The 15,946-nt window shown below is 39.4% G+C and overlaps 1 protein-coding gene across 2 annotated transcripts; it reads left to right on the forward strand.

Moving 5' to 3' along the window:
• Window positions 1–1,015: 1,015 nt before the first annotated feature.
• On the forward strand, window positions 1,016–15,530 carry hps3 (HPS3 biogenesis of lysosomal organelles complex 2 subunit 1). Of its 2 annotated transcripts, XM_029499761.1 has the most exons (24): window positions 1,016–1,142; window positions 2,140–2,348; window positions 2,464–2,535; window positions 2,970–3,063; window positions 3,233–3,306; window positions 3,858–4,061; window positions 4,268–4,316; window positions 4,560–4,642; window positions 5,099–5,216; window positions 5,709–5,862; window positions 6,680–6,762; window positions 7,160–7,334; window positions 7,627–7,708; window positions 7,963–8,120; window positions 10,097–10,205; window positions 10,554–10,810; window positions 11,116–11,293; window positions 11,516–11,749; window positions 12,263–12,460; window positions 12,624–12,836; window positions 13,041–13,145; window positions 13,600–13,806; window positions 13,942–14,029; window positions 15,205–15,530. In XM_029499761.1, the coding sequence occupies exons 2-24, from the start codon at window positions 2,298–2,300 to the stop codon at window positions 15,330–15,332; spliced, it is 3,114 nt and encodes a 1,037-aa protein (XP_029355621.1). In that variant the 5' UTR covers window positions 1,016–1,142; window positions 2,140–2,297; the 3' UTR covers window positions 15,333–15,530. The 2 variants fall into 2 exon arrangements, with proteins under 2 accessions (XP_029355621.1, XP_029355623.1); XM_029499763.1 differs by lacking the exons at window positions 13,942–14,029; window positions 15,205–15,530 and having other exon boundaries at window positions 13,445–13,719.
• The last annotated feature ends 416 nt before the right edge of the window (window positions 15,531–15,946 follow it).

The following is a 15,946-nucleotide window of genomic DNA, read 5'->3' on the forward strand; positions in this document are numbered from 1 at the left end:
GCCTCCCTGCGGTATATTCAAGTTACTGCATCAGTGAGATGAAACGTTTGCAGTTCTCCTGCCAAGGTGCACTGCAGAACATGGCCAGGGTTTTCTATCAATTCACTGACTCCCTACTCAACTAACAGACCGTCATATATGTGGCCTGTGTCAGCACCATTCGTTGTGTATTTCTTGATTGAATCTTCAGTCTCAGAAAACAATGTAGGAAATGCATACTTAATTTTCTTGTTTGGAGAAACACAAGTGGAAGAGCATTGGCAAGCATTTCATTCTTGAATATATTGGATATATGATATGAGTGGGCATGTAACATAACAAATGAACTAACCGCCGTTTAATTCAGTTGTGTAGTATTCAATTAACCTCCTGTTAAAAATAAAATTTGATTCATTGCAGTTTTAGAATTTTTTTACACATTCATTGTGAGCGCCCATTCAATCTCACATCAAAAGTAACGTTTATCTTGTCCTTGAATAACTGTCAGTGCAATTGCGTATTTATCCACAATAATTTTGATAACCCACAATTTAACTCAAACCCAAATTACTGAATTTATCTCATTTTGTTTTCCTATCTCAAGATTTTAGTCTGAATTATATATCAATTAGAAGTGAAGACAATGCTTCACACAATGCCACAGGATGAGGAGAAAATAGAGAGTGATATAGTGGGAAAAAAGCCTTCTATGACCAGTTGCTCAGTGGATATTAAGTATTAACCAAAGAATTGTTATAATGTGGTGGCAGCCAAAACTTCCACAGAACATCCTGAGCACACTCTGTAACTCAGCAGTTAAAAAATGACTGAATTACATTATTATTTTACTTATCATTGTTGTCTAACCAGGATATAATTTCTATGTGCTTCACACAAAGCCACAGGGTGATGAGAGAATGTAGAGAAATATAATGAAACAAAATAAAGTGCTTCAAAAGACTGAAAGAGGCAGATCCCCCCGTCAGCGCATGACAGGTCGGCAGCCAATCGGAACACCAGACACAATCCAGGAGGAGCAACAGCCAATGAGAATCGAGAGGGGGCGGGCGCTTTGGTGTTGTGGTGCTCGACTTCCTGCTTTGCGGCGTGAAATCAATAAAGTGCAGCAGAGAAAACAGAAGTAGGAAGGCGGCCGTACGAAGGTAATTCTCTAATGATTCACTCCGGATTTTGTTCGAAGACTGTTATAGGTCGTCAGAGGTAAGGACGTCGACAAACCGACGACTAACCATGTTAATCTGAGTTCAAATGAAACACCCGGAGCTGCTGCTGCTCACAAGACTGCGGCATGTGATATCGATTAGACCGACTGACCCCGTTCGAGCTCCTGATGGACAGCCTGACCTTCACCGCCGACTCCGTCTCTGGTCTTTGTGTTTATTTTTGCTTTGCTTCTCCTGCCTCTTCTTTTGATACTTTCACTCTGGTGATTTATTTTTGAAAGAGTCAGGTAAAGACGATAAGGTGAAGCTGCTTTGAACTTTCTCTGTGATGAGCATACTTTTCAGAAGATTGATCGTTTATTATTTATTTTATTTTATTTTATTTTATTTTATTCTAATAGTGACTGTTAGTGGCTCAAAAGCAAGGCATTAACAGAATCAAAAATGCAGCCAGTTATCATTTAATTTGCCCAGAGAATATTTGAGCTACTGTCTTCCATATAATTAGAAACTGTCATCAAGAGTTTCATGTGTTCTTTTCTTAGGCTTTTTTTATGGTTTACACACCCCAAATCATCTCCACTTGTCCTCATTGCCCATCGGGATGTTAAATGCATAAATATAGATGGCATGTAGTGATGTTTCGTATGTAATACGTGAGCTTAATTTGTGTGGGTATATATGTACAAAAGGTAGTTTAGATGTGTTCTTATAGGTCAAATGGAAATGTTTGACTTCTCGTTCATTCCAAAGTTGAAATATGTGAAAACCAGCGCTGCCTGTATCCCATGACCACGTCTTCATTAAATATCTGAGAGCTCCATTGTCTTAAATAAAAATAAAAAAAATCACATGAAATATGTATTTTACACACATTACACAAATCGCTCGTGAATTACCGAGTTAAAAGAAATCAAGTGTATAATTTCATAATTTGATAGTTAAATTAAAATGCCTTTTTTAAACTTTTTTGCAGGGATGGATGAATTCTCCAACAATCACATATAAAACAGAGGAGGATTGCATGGATTTCTACATACCCTAGCACCATCAGAAGAAGAGGAGCCTGGACTAAGAGGCTAATAAACATTTCTACCCTCTGCCAAATTGAATGAGCTCTCCAACAGACCAAACATGGTACACGTGTACAACTGCCATCCGTTTGCCTCACAGCAGATAGTGCAGGTTAGTGGAGCTTTGAAAATACTGATTCAAAGCATACCCATGCCTTTGTAGTTGTTGCTTTATGTTTTGAATAGTTCTGCAGCAGCATTACTTACTGCTACTCACTGTGGCTCAGGTGGAGCAGGCGCCTAGACTGGTCTGTTGTGGAGGTGGAGCTCTGTTCGTGGTTGCTTCTGGAAGATGCAAGGTGACCTTACACTATGCATGTTTTTTAATGTCTATGTCTATATTCTTTATTTATTTTTCTGAAAATAACTTGTTTCCACGTGTCTGTATAAAAAAAAAAAATATTCACTTAACGACAATTGTATAGCACTTCTTTTGCAGTATGTATATGCAGACTTAATAGAAGTTTTCAAAAATTTGAGAAAAAGAAATCAGTGACCATTGTGTTATTATTAAATAAAGTAAAGTTCTGGCTTTTAACAAACTGCTTATTTCCACTATAATTTGTAAAAAGCTTTTGAATGCAACAAACCAATGTGAATAACTTAAACCTTGAGCAGATTTGCCTGCACATTGTGGGAATATTAATGAATCAGTGTTGAGCTGAAATCTCATGAGATGAGCCTTTAGAAATCAGAGGCTTCTTTAGGACACTGACTATTTTTCTGAATCAAGGTGGAAGCCTACAATCTGGAGCGGCAGGGCTGCCCTCTCATCTGCCGATTTGCAACCATGGGCACTGTGAAGAGTATCAGCTACAGCAAGATTGGTAAATCATATTTACCTTTGCTAGCCCCAATGTAGTATTACCATTCATCTGCATCTGCTTATACTGTTTTTTTATCTTTCATGTACAAGCTGACAGCATTCCAGTGTGTTGGAGAATTTTCTTTTACATACTAGCTTTTTCTTTGATACCTCTCCTGCCTGTCATCCAGGAGACTACCTGGTGACCATTGAGGAGAAGAACAATGCCACTTACCTACAAGCCTACACCAACTGGCGAAATCAGGTGAATGCATTTGCCGCATTTAGGAAAACCACACCACAGTGAGCTTTCTGTTTTGGAATAATTTGAGATATAGATATTTTGGCTGTAGTAGCCCTTTACTGTTATTTAACTAACCACTGTTGCTTAACTATGTTTTGTTTACATTAATGTCAAAGTAGACAAGCAAACTGTATGAACAGCACAAATATGCATTACACTCAAGAGGAAAAAGGTCTCCCCATGAAGGAATACAACTGCATCACTTCTTCTTCTTCTTCTTCTTCTTCTTCTTCTTCTTCTTCTTCTTCTTCTTCTTCTTCTTCTTCTTCTTCTTCTTCTTCTTCTTCTTCTTCTTCTTCTTCTTCTTCTTCTTCTTCTTCTTCTTCTTCTTCTTCTTCTTCTTCTTCTTCTTCTTCTTCTTCTTCTTCATATTATACTAGATCTGTTTGGCTGTATTCATATAGAAAGCTTCATATCTAATTTCTCAATGTATATCTCTTGCAGTATTACCTTATGGCCTCTGTCATCTTTGTTCAGAGCGTTTTTGTGTTTATTTTCTGTTCTCCGTTCAGGCTGAGGAGAAAGCCCGTGTTGGGGTGCGTTTGTTGGGCCACTTGCTGGGTGGGGCATCTGTGCGCAGTGGCGTGCAGATGGAGATCATTGAGATTCCTCTGTCAGAGCACCCTGTTGCCGTGGCATGTTGCCCAGTAACAGGAGATCTGCTGGTCGGCTGCGAGAACAGTCTGGTTCTGTTCACTTTGAAGAGACAGAGTCCGGTGAGACTGAAGCAGCTGACCTGTGTAGTTTTCATTGTAAATTATCCAGACTATGAAACAGTGTATTTACTACTTGGACTTGTAGCATAGTTATCCAGAATGTAAAAATATCAATATAATTTTCAAGTGTCAAAAAGTTTTTGTCACTTACTGCTTGACTCCATGGTGCAATACATTAATTAGCATCCTTTTTCTTCTTCTGAAAGCAGCAGCAGAACCCCCAGGGCCTATGTTTGAACATGCAGCAGAGTCAAGGTAACTAACTACAACAATTATGTTCAAGAGTAATTTTGGAGGCTAGGGTTAGGTAGAGGTAAAGCAGGCCAGTGGTTTGATCCCCAGTACATTTACATTTAAACATATATACAGTCTTTACAAACCAAGTTTTCCCATAAACATAAAAGAAGAAAAAGCAGATGCATGCGTAGCTGACTCTTCTTCTCATTCGACAGCTCATTTCTCTTACTGATCCAGCCTGTCCTTGTTTACTGTTCATAGGTCAGACGTCAAGTTCAAACCACTCTGCTTTGGATTTTGAACGCTCAGTCATCATGCATGTTCCAAAATTTATACCTAAACAGGTACTTTTAATTTTCTCTTCAGTTTTTTGTTCATCACCCTCATCTTTTTTTGTTGCTTACTTTATATTACAGTTTATACAGCAAATAAAACACATACTTGCTGTTTAGTAATTAAATGCTACATATCTCAAGGGTAAGGGAAATCCATATTAAGTGTATTTGACACTTAAAGTACATTGTGAAGGTGTTACACACCTAACTGAGTCTATACTGATTATTCTTTATGCATTTTAATAAGAAACTGTCGTTAATACATGCCAAACAGGTCTCTAGCGGTAATTCTCCAAAGCAACTAAGATAACTGATTAACAGGAACAAAACATAAACTAACTATCCTAAAAACAGTGTGATATTTTCATTATTTGCTTTTGTTTTTCTGCACATAACTGCTAAGTTCAAACTAATAAATTGGACAGTTGCTTCAGTCTGTCCGTGACTTCAACACTTCTACTTAAGGTGGCGCTGTGTGGAGGATATGTGGCAGTGCAGGCAGATCTGGAAGTTCTTGTACTCAAACTGGAGACACACTCTGAATCTAAAGCCACGGATGAATCATCAGACACAACTGAAAGTGGTAAGACAACTGTGTCAGTGTTTGGTCACTGCTTTCATCATGCTTGATGTAATTTCTGCTGTCTCATTCCTATATTTAGTTTCCAGACTGCTGAAGATCACTAATGATGTCAATTATTCAAAGGATGGTTCAAGAATTGGATTTGACTTATTTGCCTCCTGCAGATTTTGCTGATCCAGAAACCCCAATGAGTTTATAAGGCTGCTATAAGATTATTAAAAAATGGTTAGTAGGGATTATTGCAGGTTTCGTAAGCATAGTTTATTTTGGGCTATCTTTACATATAAAAGTAATAATGCAGCACAGAAATAGACTGTATAGAAATATACTATTTAATGAAAATACAAGTTCAGATGATATAATAAATTCTTGACAGTCAAAAAGGGTAAAAAAAAAATGGTTCCCTGGGGGTCAGTAAGTACTGTCATGGTGGATTACTTGAGAGGATCATTTGCAATTTGTGTGTGTGTCTGTGTTCATTTGTCTGTGCAGAAGATCATCTAGAAGACCAGGCTGACTTTCTGTTCATTCCAAAGCACCAGGAACTGCTTGGTGATCGAGCTAAAGACTGTGACATCCCTGTCAGCATTGAAAAGACTGGGCTGGAGGACAAAAGACAATACACGCTGTCATACGTTCTTTTCAGGTGTTTTTGTCTGTTTCTGTGTATTTTTGATTAGCTGTCGATTATCTTGAGCCATTCTGCCAGTTCAGAGGCAGTATATTTCAAATCAAATCTAGTTTATTTATATAGCACATAGCAAATCATAACAGAGTTGCACCATGGCACGTTACATATAGAGCAGGTCTAGAACAAACTCCTTATGGAGTTCTTCAAATTTACCCAACAAATCCCTCCATGAGCAAGAACTTTACAACAGTGGTAAGGAAAAACTTCCTTTAAGACACAGGAACCTCAAATTAAGCCAGGCTCATGGTTGGCCACCATCTGCCTCAACCGGGCAGGAGGGGAGAATGAGACCTGGAGCATTTAAACCCAAGTCACTAATGCTTGACTTCAGAGGGATTACTGAGCTCCACCCACCCCCTTGAAGTCAATCAGCCACTTCACTACTCCAAAGAATCCTTAATGCTTATTGTTTTTTGCCCCAAAACATGAAAACAAATTTCACATACGTAGAAAGCCTGCAAGGCGATAAACAATATTCTTCTTCTGATGCTGATGAGCATCCCTGCTCACAAGGCAATCTGACTTCTAACTGAGAACAATCTACTGAAGGTTCTACCTAAGGAGGAATGTCCTTCTCTGAGATTATGTTGAGAACTCCCCTCTACTGAGAGCTTCCTGCCATGTCTGCCATGTACTTACTATGAACTTCCTGAGTGAATCTTGATTTTGGTACCTTTGCTCTTATTAAATAGATGTAGCATTCTAAAATAATAAAACCATGCACCAAATGATTAAATGTAAACACTCAGCCTGTTTCATTTTCTTCCAACAGGCGTTTTACTCCAGAGTTCTTCCATGGCTGCAGTGTGGAGGAGACACAACTCCACTCCCTGCAGCTCTACCCATTTTTCACCAGTGAGTACAACATATCACACACATGGACCATCATTAGTGTTGACTCCCTCCTTGCTATAGATTAATTCAAGCATCTTTTAACAAGACAGAATACTGCAGTAAAAGGGGAAACTAATTGAATAGATGAGTAAAATACCATTTGATTTGAGAAAATGTCTTAGTTCCAGTTGATTTTTGTAGTCAAATCCACAAAAAAAAATTGAGGGAGGATTTTCCATTTGAGGACTCCATAACAAACAAAATTGCTTGTGAAGATGTGCACTCCTCTCAACTGTATTTCTGTATTTCTGCAGTTCAACACATTCCCTCTGGGTTACCACTCAATTAAGTGTGTATGAGGCACGTTATTAAATGTACACGTTTTCCATGTACATGTTTTCTCTGTGTTTCTCTGCAGGTCACCAGTCAGCTTCTGTGGATGAACCAGCGTGTTTGTTCTGCTTCTTCTCCCTCCCTGCCATCGGGTACCTCTACAGTCTGAAAGGTGGAGTGGAGCTGCTCTCAACCTACGAGTATCCAGAAAAGATCCTGGAGGCAGTGTTAACTGATCACCTGCTGCACGTCATCACAAGGTAGGTCCTCAGCCAAATTTGAGAAGGACATATTTTCATCTTCACAGCTTTATATGAGAATATTTTCAGAAGAAACAGTTGGAGGTTCAGACTTGGACAAATGATTTAGCCTTACTTGAAATACTTTGCATTTTTTTACGTGACTCCTTACCAGGATATTACAATTCTAATTCAATATTAACACAAGCTGTGATCTCATCAATTTCTCACGCCTAAATGATCCTTGTTCCTTATTACCACAGTGTGAAGATATATGTGAAAAAGTGTGTTTTCATATCTGTGTGTCTGGTAGGAGTGCATTGCAATGTTTCACAGTACGCTGTGCTGCAGTGGCAGCCAGGATTGTAGACCCCTACATCGACACCACCATGAAGGTAAAAGCCTAGTCCTTGACTGCTATTTGACATGTCAGGCTGTGGACTTGTCATCTTGATATTAAGATCCTCTCCATTCTTTTGGCAAGACTGAGTCAACACAACTTTACATGTTAATGCAAATGTTTTAGTTCCTGAAGAAATCGAAAGCTCAACAGCTTATTACAGATATTAAATGTGTTTTTAAAATAATAATGTTTTGTATATGCTTTAAACTCACAGTATCAGCATGTGCATTTTCTCTGTGTTTGAAGGCCTGTCCTCCAAGCAGCCTGGAGGTGTGTGCACTCAGAATGCAGCTGTTTATCGGTTTACGCTCGATTTGTGTCTGCGGCTGCCATGTTGTCCTGCTCTCCACTGCAGACACAGACACACCGGAGGAGACGGAACGCAGTACACAGCGCAGAGGCCTGTAAGTCATTAACACACAAATATAGATATAAATTATGCTGACAACATATTGTATATGAACACACAAATAACTGAATTTGTTTAAGTATGTAAACTTTTCAGTTTTGTCAGTATTATTATCAGATACCCGCTTTTGGACAACTGAAGACTTGAAAGAGGGATTTATCAGCAATAGAGATGTGTGTACATGGACATACACACATTTATAAACTTATATACTATGTGTGTGTGTGTATTGTGTGTTGTGTATTATAGCGAGTTGAAAGAGTACACCATGCTGACTGGTGTTTTCCGGGCAGTGGGAATCAATCCCGAAACCACGCCGGCTCTGGAGAACTTTTTATCACGCGCCGTCCTGTAAGACAAACGATCCCCCATCCCCATCGGTCTCTGTTGTCACATTCAAGCCAAGCTGCCATTCCAGCACATCCTCAAAATACTCACATGAGATGATATTAATTAACCAAACCAGTAGATGAGAGTTCACCCACAATGTCACAACAACTAAGTATCCAATCAAGTGGCTTGCTTGTTGCTCTTTTTGCCTTTTTCGATATTGCTATCTAAAAATGGACAGTGAAGAGTGACAAGAAATGGGATATAGAGTAGGGAAATAATATGTAGCCAAGACCAGGAGTCAGACCAGCTGCTGCTCAGAGCATATGTGGCCGCACCATGTGACCTGGTGGCCCCAAGTTTTCATACCATAGTTCTCTGAGTTAACTGGATTTGTATTGATTTGTCTTTGCATATAACCTGTGATGCTCGTTAACTGCAGCAGAAAAGAAACATTTTACAAATTTTGCAGACTATTGAGAAAAAGTCTTTACTTTTTGATTACATTTGACAGCTTTCTGCCGATTAACCGCTTTTTTTTTTTCTTTTTTTTTTTTTGGGGCTTACAAAAAAATGTATGCAAACCCACAACAGTTTAGACAGCAGACAAAAGCTCTAAAACAGCTAGTGAACTTTCTTTTCTCATCCTCTTCTGTTTGACTTTGCCATAAATCCAAATTTCATAATTTGTCACCAGACAGCTTGGTCCAAAAGTGACAACAGTTCCTTGTTTCCACTTGTTTCAGTCCCTAAACCAAGCCAACCATAACCAGCCTAACTGTCCTGTGTGTGTGGCATTTTGCTTACAAACTAATCCTGTGTGTGGACTGAAATGAAATACAGCTGTTACTTCACTCAGCGAGCATAAAAATTCAGTTTGCACAAACATGTACTCGAACTCCCAAATTAACTGTTTCATGGTCAAAGGTCACGCCCGTCTCCAAATATGGCTACAGCCAATAACCTCAAGGACACAGCAGCATTTTAGCACAGGGTGTTGCTCTTTTTTAATAAACGCCTTTCCTCACCAGGTAACTGTGGACTCAGACCTACACTGCCAAATACAAGATCAAAACTTTGACGTGTATCAATGTCGTGCTTTGCTATGATTCATCCTCTTTTGCAGGGTGTATGAAATGATTGGAAACTTGTTGACAAAGACTGAAAGCAAGTATAATAATGGGGACCAATGCAAACTCTAAAAAACAAAACAAAACTGGGGATCTATCTGTGCAGGGTTGTTTTTTGTTTTTTTGTTTTTTTGGGAAGATATCACAGGTTTGAGCCCACTTCCTGCATTTAAGTCACATTTCAGGTAGCATCACATTCTTCATGTGGACCTGTTGACTAACAACTCACTAACTACTTGTCTTCTCAAGTAAAAATTAGTTCTACATGTAGTAGATGGAGATGATGTATTTCATTAATGGTGATGCTTAAGGTCACACTCAGACTCCTGTTTGTTGTAGATCTTTCTGATGAACAATATATTTTGGAGCATTGTGAGCAATTCACATTTTTAGCAGTCTGCACATCTCAATACTTAAACATCTCCTTTGTGTGATAACACACAAAGAAGATTTTGCTGACTTCACAGGATAAATGTATTTATTATTCCTTCACTGCATTTATTGACCTCAGGAGTAGAAAGTGGACGATCTCCTCTGCCAAAGAAACCACTGCTGTTGGACATGGATGGAACCTGTATGTGGTTGACACTGTCACCCCCCTCACTCTCTACCAAGAGATGGTAACGTTTACATGATCCTTAGCTGTATTGTCTTATTGTCTGATCTTGGGATTTGTTACCTCTGTACTTATTTCAGATGAAATACAAATGGAATAAAACCAGAACAAAAACTACAGGGAACTTGCCAGTAAAAAAGAATATACAAGAAAATATAGAAAATAATAATTTTTTTATTAAAATTTCTTGATTTTTATTACAAATACATGTAAAAGGATGTTAACTTGATAAGGGTTTAGGTTTAAATGCATTCAGACATTTTTTAAACTCTTGACCAAGTCTTTAGCCAAATGGTTCTATTTGTTTTTATGCAACCACAGAATCCCCGACTTATGTGTCTCTGTGTGTCAGGATGAATACAGCCGACAATACGCAGAAAACAACCCACAGGCCCAAAGTCTGCAACACATCCTGAGTGAAGCTCACCTCCTCCTCCGCACCTCCTTACTCCAAACCTCAGAGCAGCAACAGAAGAGTGAGTGCGACCCCACAATGCTTCTGCAGAGAGACACACAACCTGAGAGAAACACAGCTGCACAGACAGATAGTGAGGAGCTGGAGGAGGCACTGAGGCAGAACTGTGCACAGCTGGGAGACTGTTTCAGCAGGTGAGTGAATGCAATTTGACTTTTGTTCAACTGTGTAAATGGAGATGAAATAAATAGTCATTTTGAAAATTTCTAATTAAACAGAACTGTGCTGAGAGGCATTTGAATAGAAAAACAAGGAACAAACATTGTCTATGTATGCCCAGTGCCTACCCAGTGGGATAAGGTCTGTGATAGATGGGTGTATTGCAGCAATAAGAGCCCTTCGTCCACATCAGCCTTTACCCCTTTAAGGTCTTCATTCATTGGTTATCAGCTATTTTAACTAAGCATTGGACTCACTCTGTTGTTTTTACTCCTATAAGGGCTAGACAGAAGGACTGCCACCTGGCTTTACCTTACTACAGGATGTCAGGTCTGTCCGTCACAGAGATCATCACCAGGAACCGCCCACTTCCTGCCAGCCCTCACTCCTATGGTCTTGGCTTCCTGTTCTACCTGAAACATTACCTGTTAGAGGAAACGGAGCAGAGCCTCAGTCAGGTACATGATAGTTAAATAACAGCGTTCTGAGTCTTGTCATAAGGTAAATATGCTGTAGATCCTATTAACTTTAGATTGGTGCTCAGAAAAAGAAGTTATTGTCATTGTAAGTAGATAAACCGTAAACTGCATTTTTTATGTTATGATGAAAATCAACTGCTTTATGTACTTTATTGACATGAAATTAAAATAATAAATAATAACCTTATTCCCTCTCCACAGGAAACAGCCGACGAGGTCCTAGACATTTTTAGCCAATCAGAGCCCTCAGAACTCATCAGTGTATGTGCCAGCCCATCCATGACAAACATAAGTCCTGCCCGGACACTGCAAATTTTACAACGTTTGGAAGACACAAGTGGTGTGTTGGTTCCGCTGACAATCACTATGGCAAACATGATGCTGCGTCTGGATGACCTGCCACAGTTCACACAGCTGCTGGATAGACATGCCGAGGTCAGTGGGCACAGTAGGGTTCATTTGTAAAAACGAAGTGAAGAAACTAGATGTCTGCATTGTATTTTATTCTACACATCAAACATTTTGTTACGTTTTGAAGGTCTACATTTTTTTCCGAGGGACATTAAGCAGATATAAGGGAATAGGGCATGTAAAGGTTTTTAATGCAAACTGAAAGAGGGTTTTTGACATGTATGTCTCTTCCTGCAAAAATCATTATGCTGTTTGTGGTTGACTTTTAGTGGTTGAAATAAATTTTCTTGTTGAATTCAGAGGAACGAAAGAACTATTTAGCCAAACTTTATCCACCTTTAGCCATCAGAACTGACTGTCCAGATATAAGGTGATCATTAGTGATAAACTAATTATGCTATTAGTATGCCAGTCTCTGACACAAAGCTTTTAGGTTACTCAAAGTAAGTTTAAGCCGAGTAGGAAACCAGAGCGGTGTAGATTTTAATCTGTGATCCTGATAAAACAGGGAAGCTGCTTTGATTGTTTCCTCTTCAGATGCTGCTGGTGTACAGTTTCATCCAGGAGCCGAGGCTGCTGCTTCATGCTGGATGTGGGGCTGAGCACACACTTATCCGTCCCACAGCGTTGACTCACCAGCTGGTGAAGAGCCATCCTGGACTGCTTGTGGCTGGCATGGTGGCTCTTCACGAGAACAACAAAATTCAGCTGGAACAGGCTGATCACATTTTCAAGGTGTTTGTTTATCGTTAGTGAAATGACACCACTGGCTTGGCCCTTTGTGACTCAGAAAATCAACAGACAAAATAATAGCTTGGAAGATATTCATTTTTCTGTTCTATGAAAAATGCACAAAAGATTAATATACTTTTTTGTTGGTGTGTGTTGGTGTGTCTAGGAGTTGGGGTGTGAAAACTGCTTGCAGGTAGATTTCTGGGAGGCAACACTCATGGCTTCATCACAGGAGGCTGTCATCCATGAGCTTCTGTTCAGACTGGCCTCTATTTACATCGATCGACTGACATCCATGACATCCATGACATCAGATACACACTCCAGCTTTGATCACACATCTCCAAAACGCAGGTCACTGAAGAGCGCTGACGATCTGGTACACTTATATTTTCTTTGGTTAACATATTGCATTTCAAGCTGACAAACAAATCAATTAGAATATTTTGACTTTTTGTTTATCTAAAATCTGAATGATATAATGTGTAACTTTGAAAAATTTATTATATATATATATATATATATATATATAGTTTGGTTTAGGAGTCGGAAATTATTCACTGCACCTTTTTGTATGTTTTAGATCAACTCGTGCTCACATTACGGAGCTCTGTATCCATGGGTCACTGTTCTCAGTCCAGCTTACATTTCCAGCTTCCAACACCAGGAGTCATTACACAAACTCCAGGTAATTTTCCTGCGAACAAAATTAGATGCATCTGTTTGCTACTTAATCAGTTGCCTATCACACCACTACTACACAGGCAGTTTTGAGTTACATATAGTGTATTTTTAGCTGTAGACACCAGCAGCTTTTTAAGATTTTTTTTTTTTTCATAATTGACTGACAATAGACGTGCTTATTATGTTCGGAGATAATGTTTTGAAATCAACTTTGTGCCATATACAGAGAAAAATACTAGTTAAATAATTTCAAATACTGCAAAACATTTCTAATGAATGGAATATTTTACTGCTTCGTTCCAGCTTCCTTGAGGCTTCCTTGGGTGCACGAATTGCTTATGAATTCAACTTTTTAGTGAGAGATTGTGTTTTGCCATGTTTTAAAATTTTCATCCAGCTCACTTTCAGCTACCGGTGTGCTGTCTCCTTAATTTCAACCCTCTCCTGTGTCTTTGCAGTCTCTACTGTGTGGTCCTTCCTTGTCTGCGGGTTCTGTCCTGCCTCTGCTGGAACGTCTGCCAGAGGAAACTCTGTGGGGTTTCAGCCTGCATCTCCTCTGTGCCACCAAAAGGGGGCAGTACGACGTTTGCATTGAAAAGATTCTGGACAGATGTCCTCAGGGCATCATAGCCTATGCCAATCACCAGCTACAGGACAAAAAGATGGTCTGTGATGAGCAGTGGGCTGATCTGTAAAAAGCAATCTGTCTTACTGGCCCTACTTTGTGCTGTGACTGCCAATTGTTTGATTCATGTCCAGGCACTCTCACCCTGTCTGACTGCCATGTCTGACGTTCACAGGTGTTATGGTGGAAAAAACTGCTCCCAGAGCTTTGTAACCGGACGAGAGCTGCCACAGACAACAGCATCCTACTGGCTGCCCTCAAAGGTAGAAGCTTATTCCTGCATACAATCAGGGAAAAACATTTTCTTCCGAGGCCAAATGCCCCATGACTCTAGTTTCAGTGAAGCATTTATCAAATGCATCAGTCACTGTTGACTTGACATTACCTAAAGTCATCAACGCTTTGGCACCTATTGACTTTTACAAGTCAGGAAATTAGATCAGTAGTCACTCTTGTGTAAATTAATGAAATGAAATGTACTGGGGTTAACTCACTCATGGGGTTTAATTTTAGTATCCTTTCAATTCTGTTCCCACTTTGTATAAAGTGAGGCATAAAGCAATTCTCACCTCTGTTTTGATGCTGAAAAATATGAAGAGGTATAATAAGTACTCAATGTCCATACTGATACACACAGCCTGTGTTCAAAATATGCTTAAAGCCTGCAATTAGCTGAAACTTTGTGATGCAGTCAGCCTGGACCTGCCATCCAGCCTCACAGGGTTCAGTTTCTCTTTGCCTTTACCTGAAATTGGCAATATTTTTAGTCTATCACTCAGAAAATGGTGCTCCAGAGAGAGACTCCTTACAGAGAAAATGTAAAAACAAAATAATATATTCTTAAAACCACAAATATATCCCCTTATGGTTTTCAAAGTTTTAAATAAAGTCTTTATTGATTACATCAGTTCTTACACTTCCTGCTAAAAGGTCACACAAATTGATGTGTTGAGTGCAGCCCAATAGTGATATAATGCTCTGAAATAGTAAAATGTTATAGACTGTGACAAGGATATGAGTAAAGTTGGCAGCCTTAGCCTAGTGCATTGGGACCGAACTGCTCAAAGAATGTGGCCACATGGAGTCCAGACCCCCTCTAAATGTGGTCTGAGTGACTGGATCTCAAATGCATCTTCAGTGCCTTGTGGGTGCATTCACATCGCTCCTTGAAGTAAACCTCACTGTCTACTTATGATCAGATCACCTGAGACATATGTTAACACCAAGGTCTGAACAGCTCCTTAGAAAAAGACATGAATTAAGTACAATGTTAACCAAATAAAATGTACAAAGATATGTTGACAACTAATTTGGCACGACCTAATTATTTCTGTGACTGAAAGTACCACCAAAAGAAACTAGAAGTCAGTAAAGGTGATCAGCTCTGCCATGATGTTTTGGTGTCTGGGTTTAATGTGGCTGGTTTCCATGTTAACAGAGACTCTGGTGGTCGTTGCCATGGAGACAAGCCCAGCTGATTTCCTGGAGCTTATACCCGATGATGGCACAGCTGCATACTTCCTTCCTCACCTGTTGACATGTAGCCAGAGACACCTGATGACCTGAGATATACACACACAAAGTAAAATGTGTTAGCGCTTCCTGAGAGACTCGTTTGTTGACAACTGGACTGCTGCATACGGACACTTGTGAGTCTCTGCTTGGCTCAAATGACTCCAAACATTCAATGCAGAAACATGATAACATCTAAAACAGTTGTCTGCTCTGTGGCTTTTTGACCTCAGATTGACAGAAAGACTTTCAATAAACACGTCAAAGGAAAATGGAAATGCTTTGCTTTAATTTTTTAGGGGTGGTTATTTTCACCTAATTTCTGTTGCTTCTGTTGCATTTTGACTATTTTAAGACTCTGGATGTGCTCATATTTAGTAGCCTGTAAAATGACATAACTGCACTGAAACTCATCGGGACCTCTCTATATAGGTGCTCATATCAGCCGTTGTGATGTTTGATCAGAGAAACACTTTGATAGTTAGAGAGAGATCAAAATGCCTACAGTCAATACACAGCTCTGATGAGATCACCACACTAAAACTTCAACTCTTTGATAAAATAGGTGAACTCATGGCAAACTAATGAATACAGAAGACTGCATAGAATATTGGAAACCAGCTTTGCATTGCTCATGTCATGATTAAAAAAGGACAGAGCTGCTGGTT

This window comes from Echeneis naucrates, chromosome 4 (assembly GCF_900963305.1).
Source record: "Echeneis naucrates chromosome 4, fEcheNa1.1, whole genome shotgun sequence".
NCBI lineage: Eukaryota > Metazoa > Chordata > Actinopteri > Carangiformes > Echeneidae > Echeneis > Echeneis naucrates.

Coding starts and splice junctions, on each gene's coding strand:
- hps3 (XM_029499761.1), top strand. CDS start 2,298: ATGGTACACGTGTACAACTGCCATCCGTTTGCCTCACAGCAGATAGTG. Junction 2,536..2,969: donor TTGCTTCTGGAAGATGCAAG/GTGACCTTACAC, acceptor TTCTGAATCAAG/GTGGAAGCCTACAATCTGGA. Junction 10,811..11,115: donor CTGGGAGACTGTTTCAGCAG/GTGAGTGAATGC, acceptor TACTCCTATAAG/GGCTAGACAGAAGGACTGCC.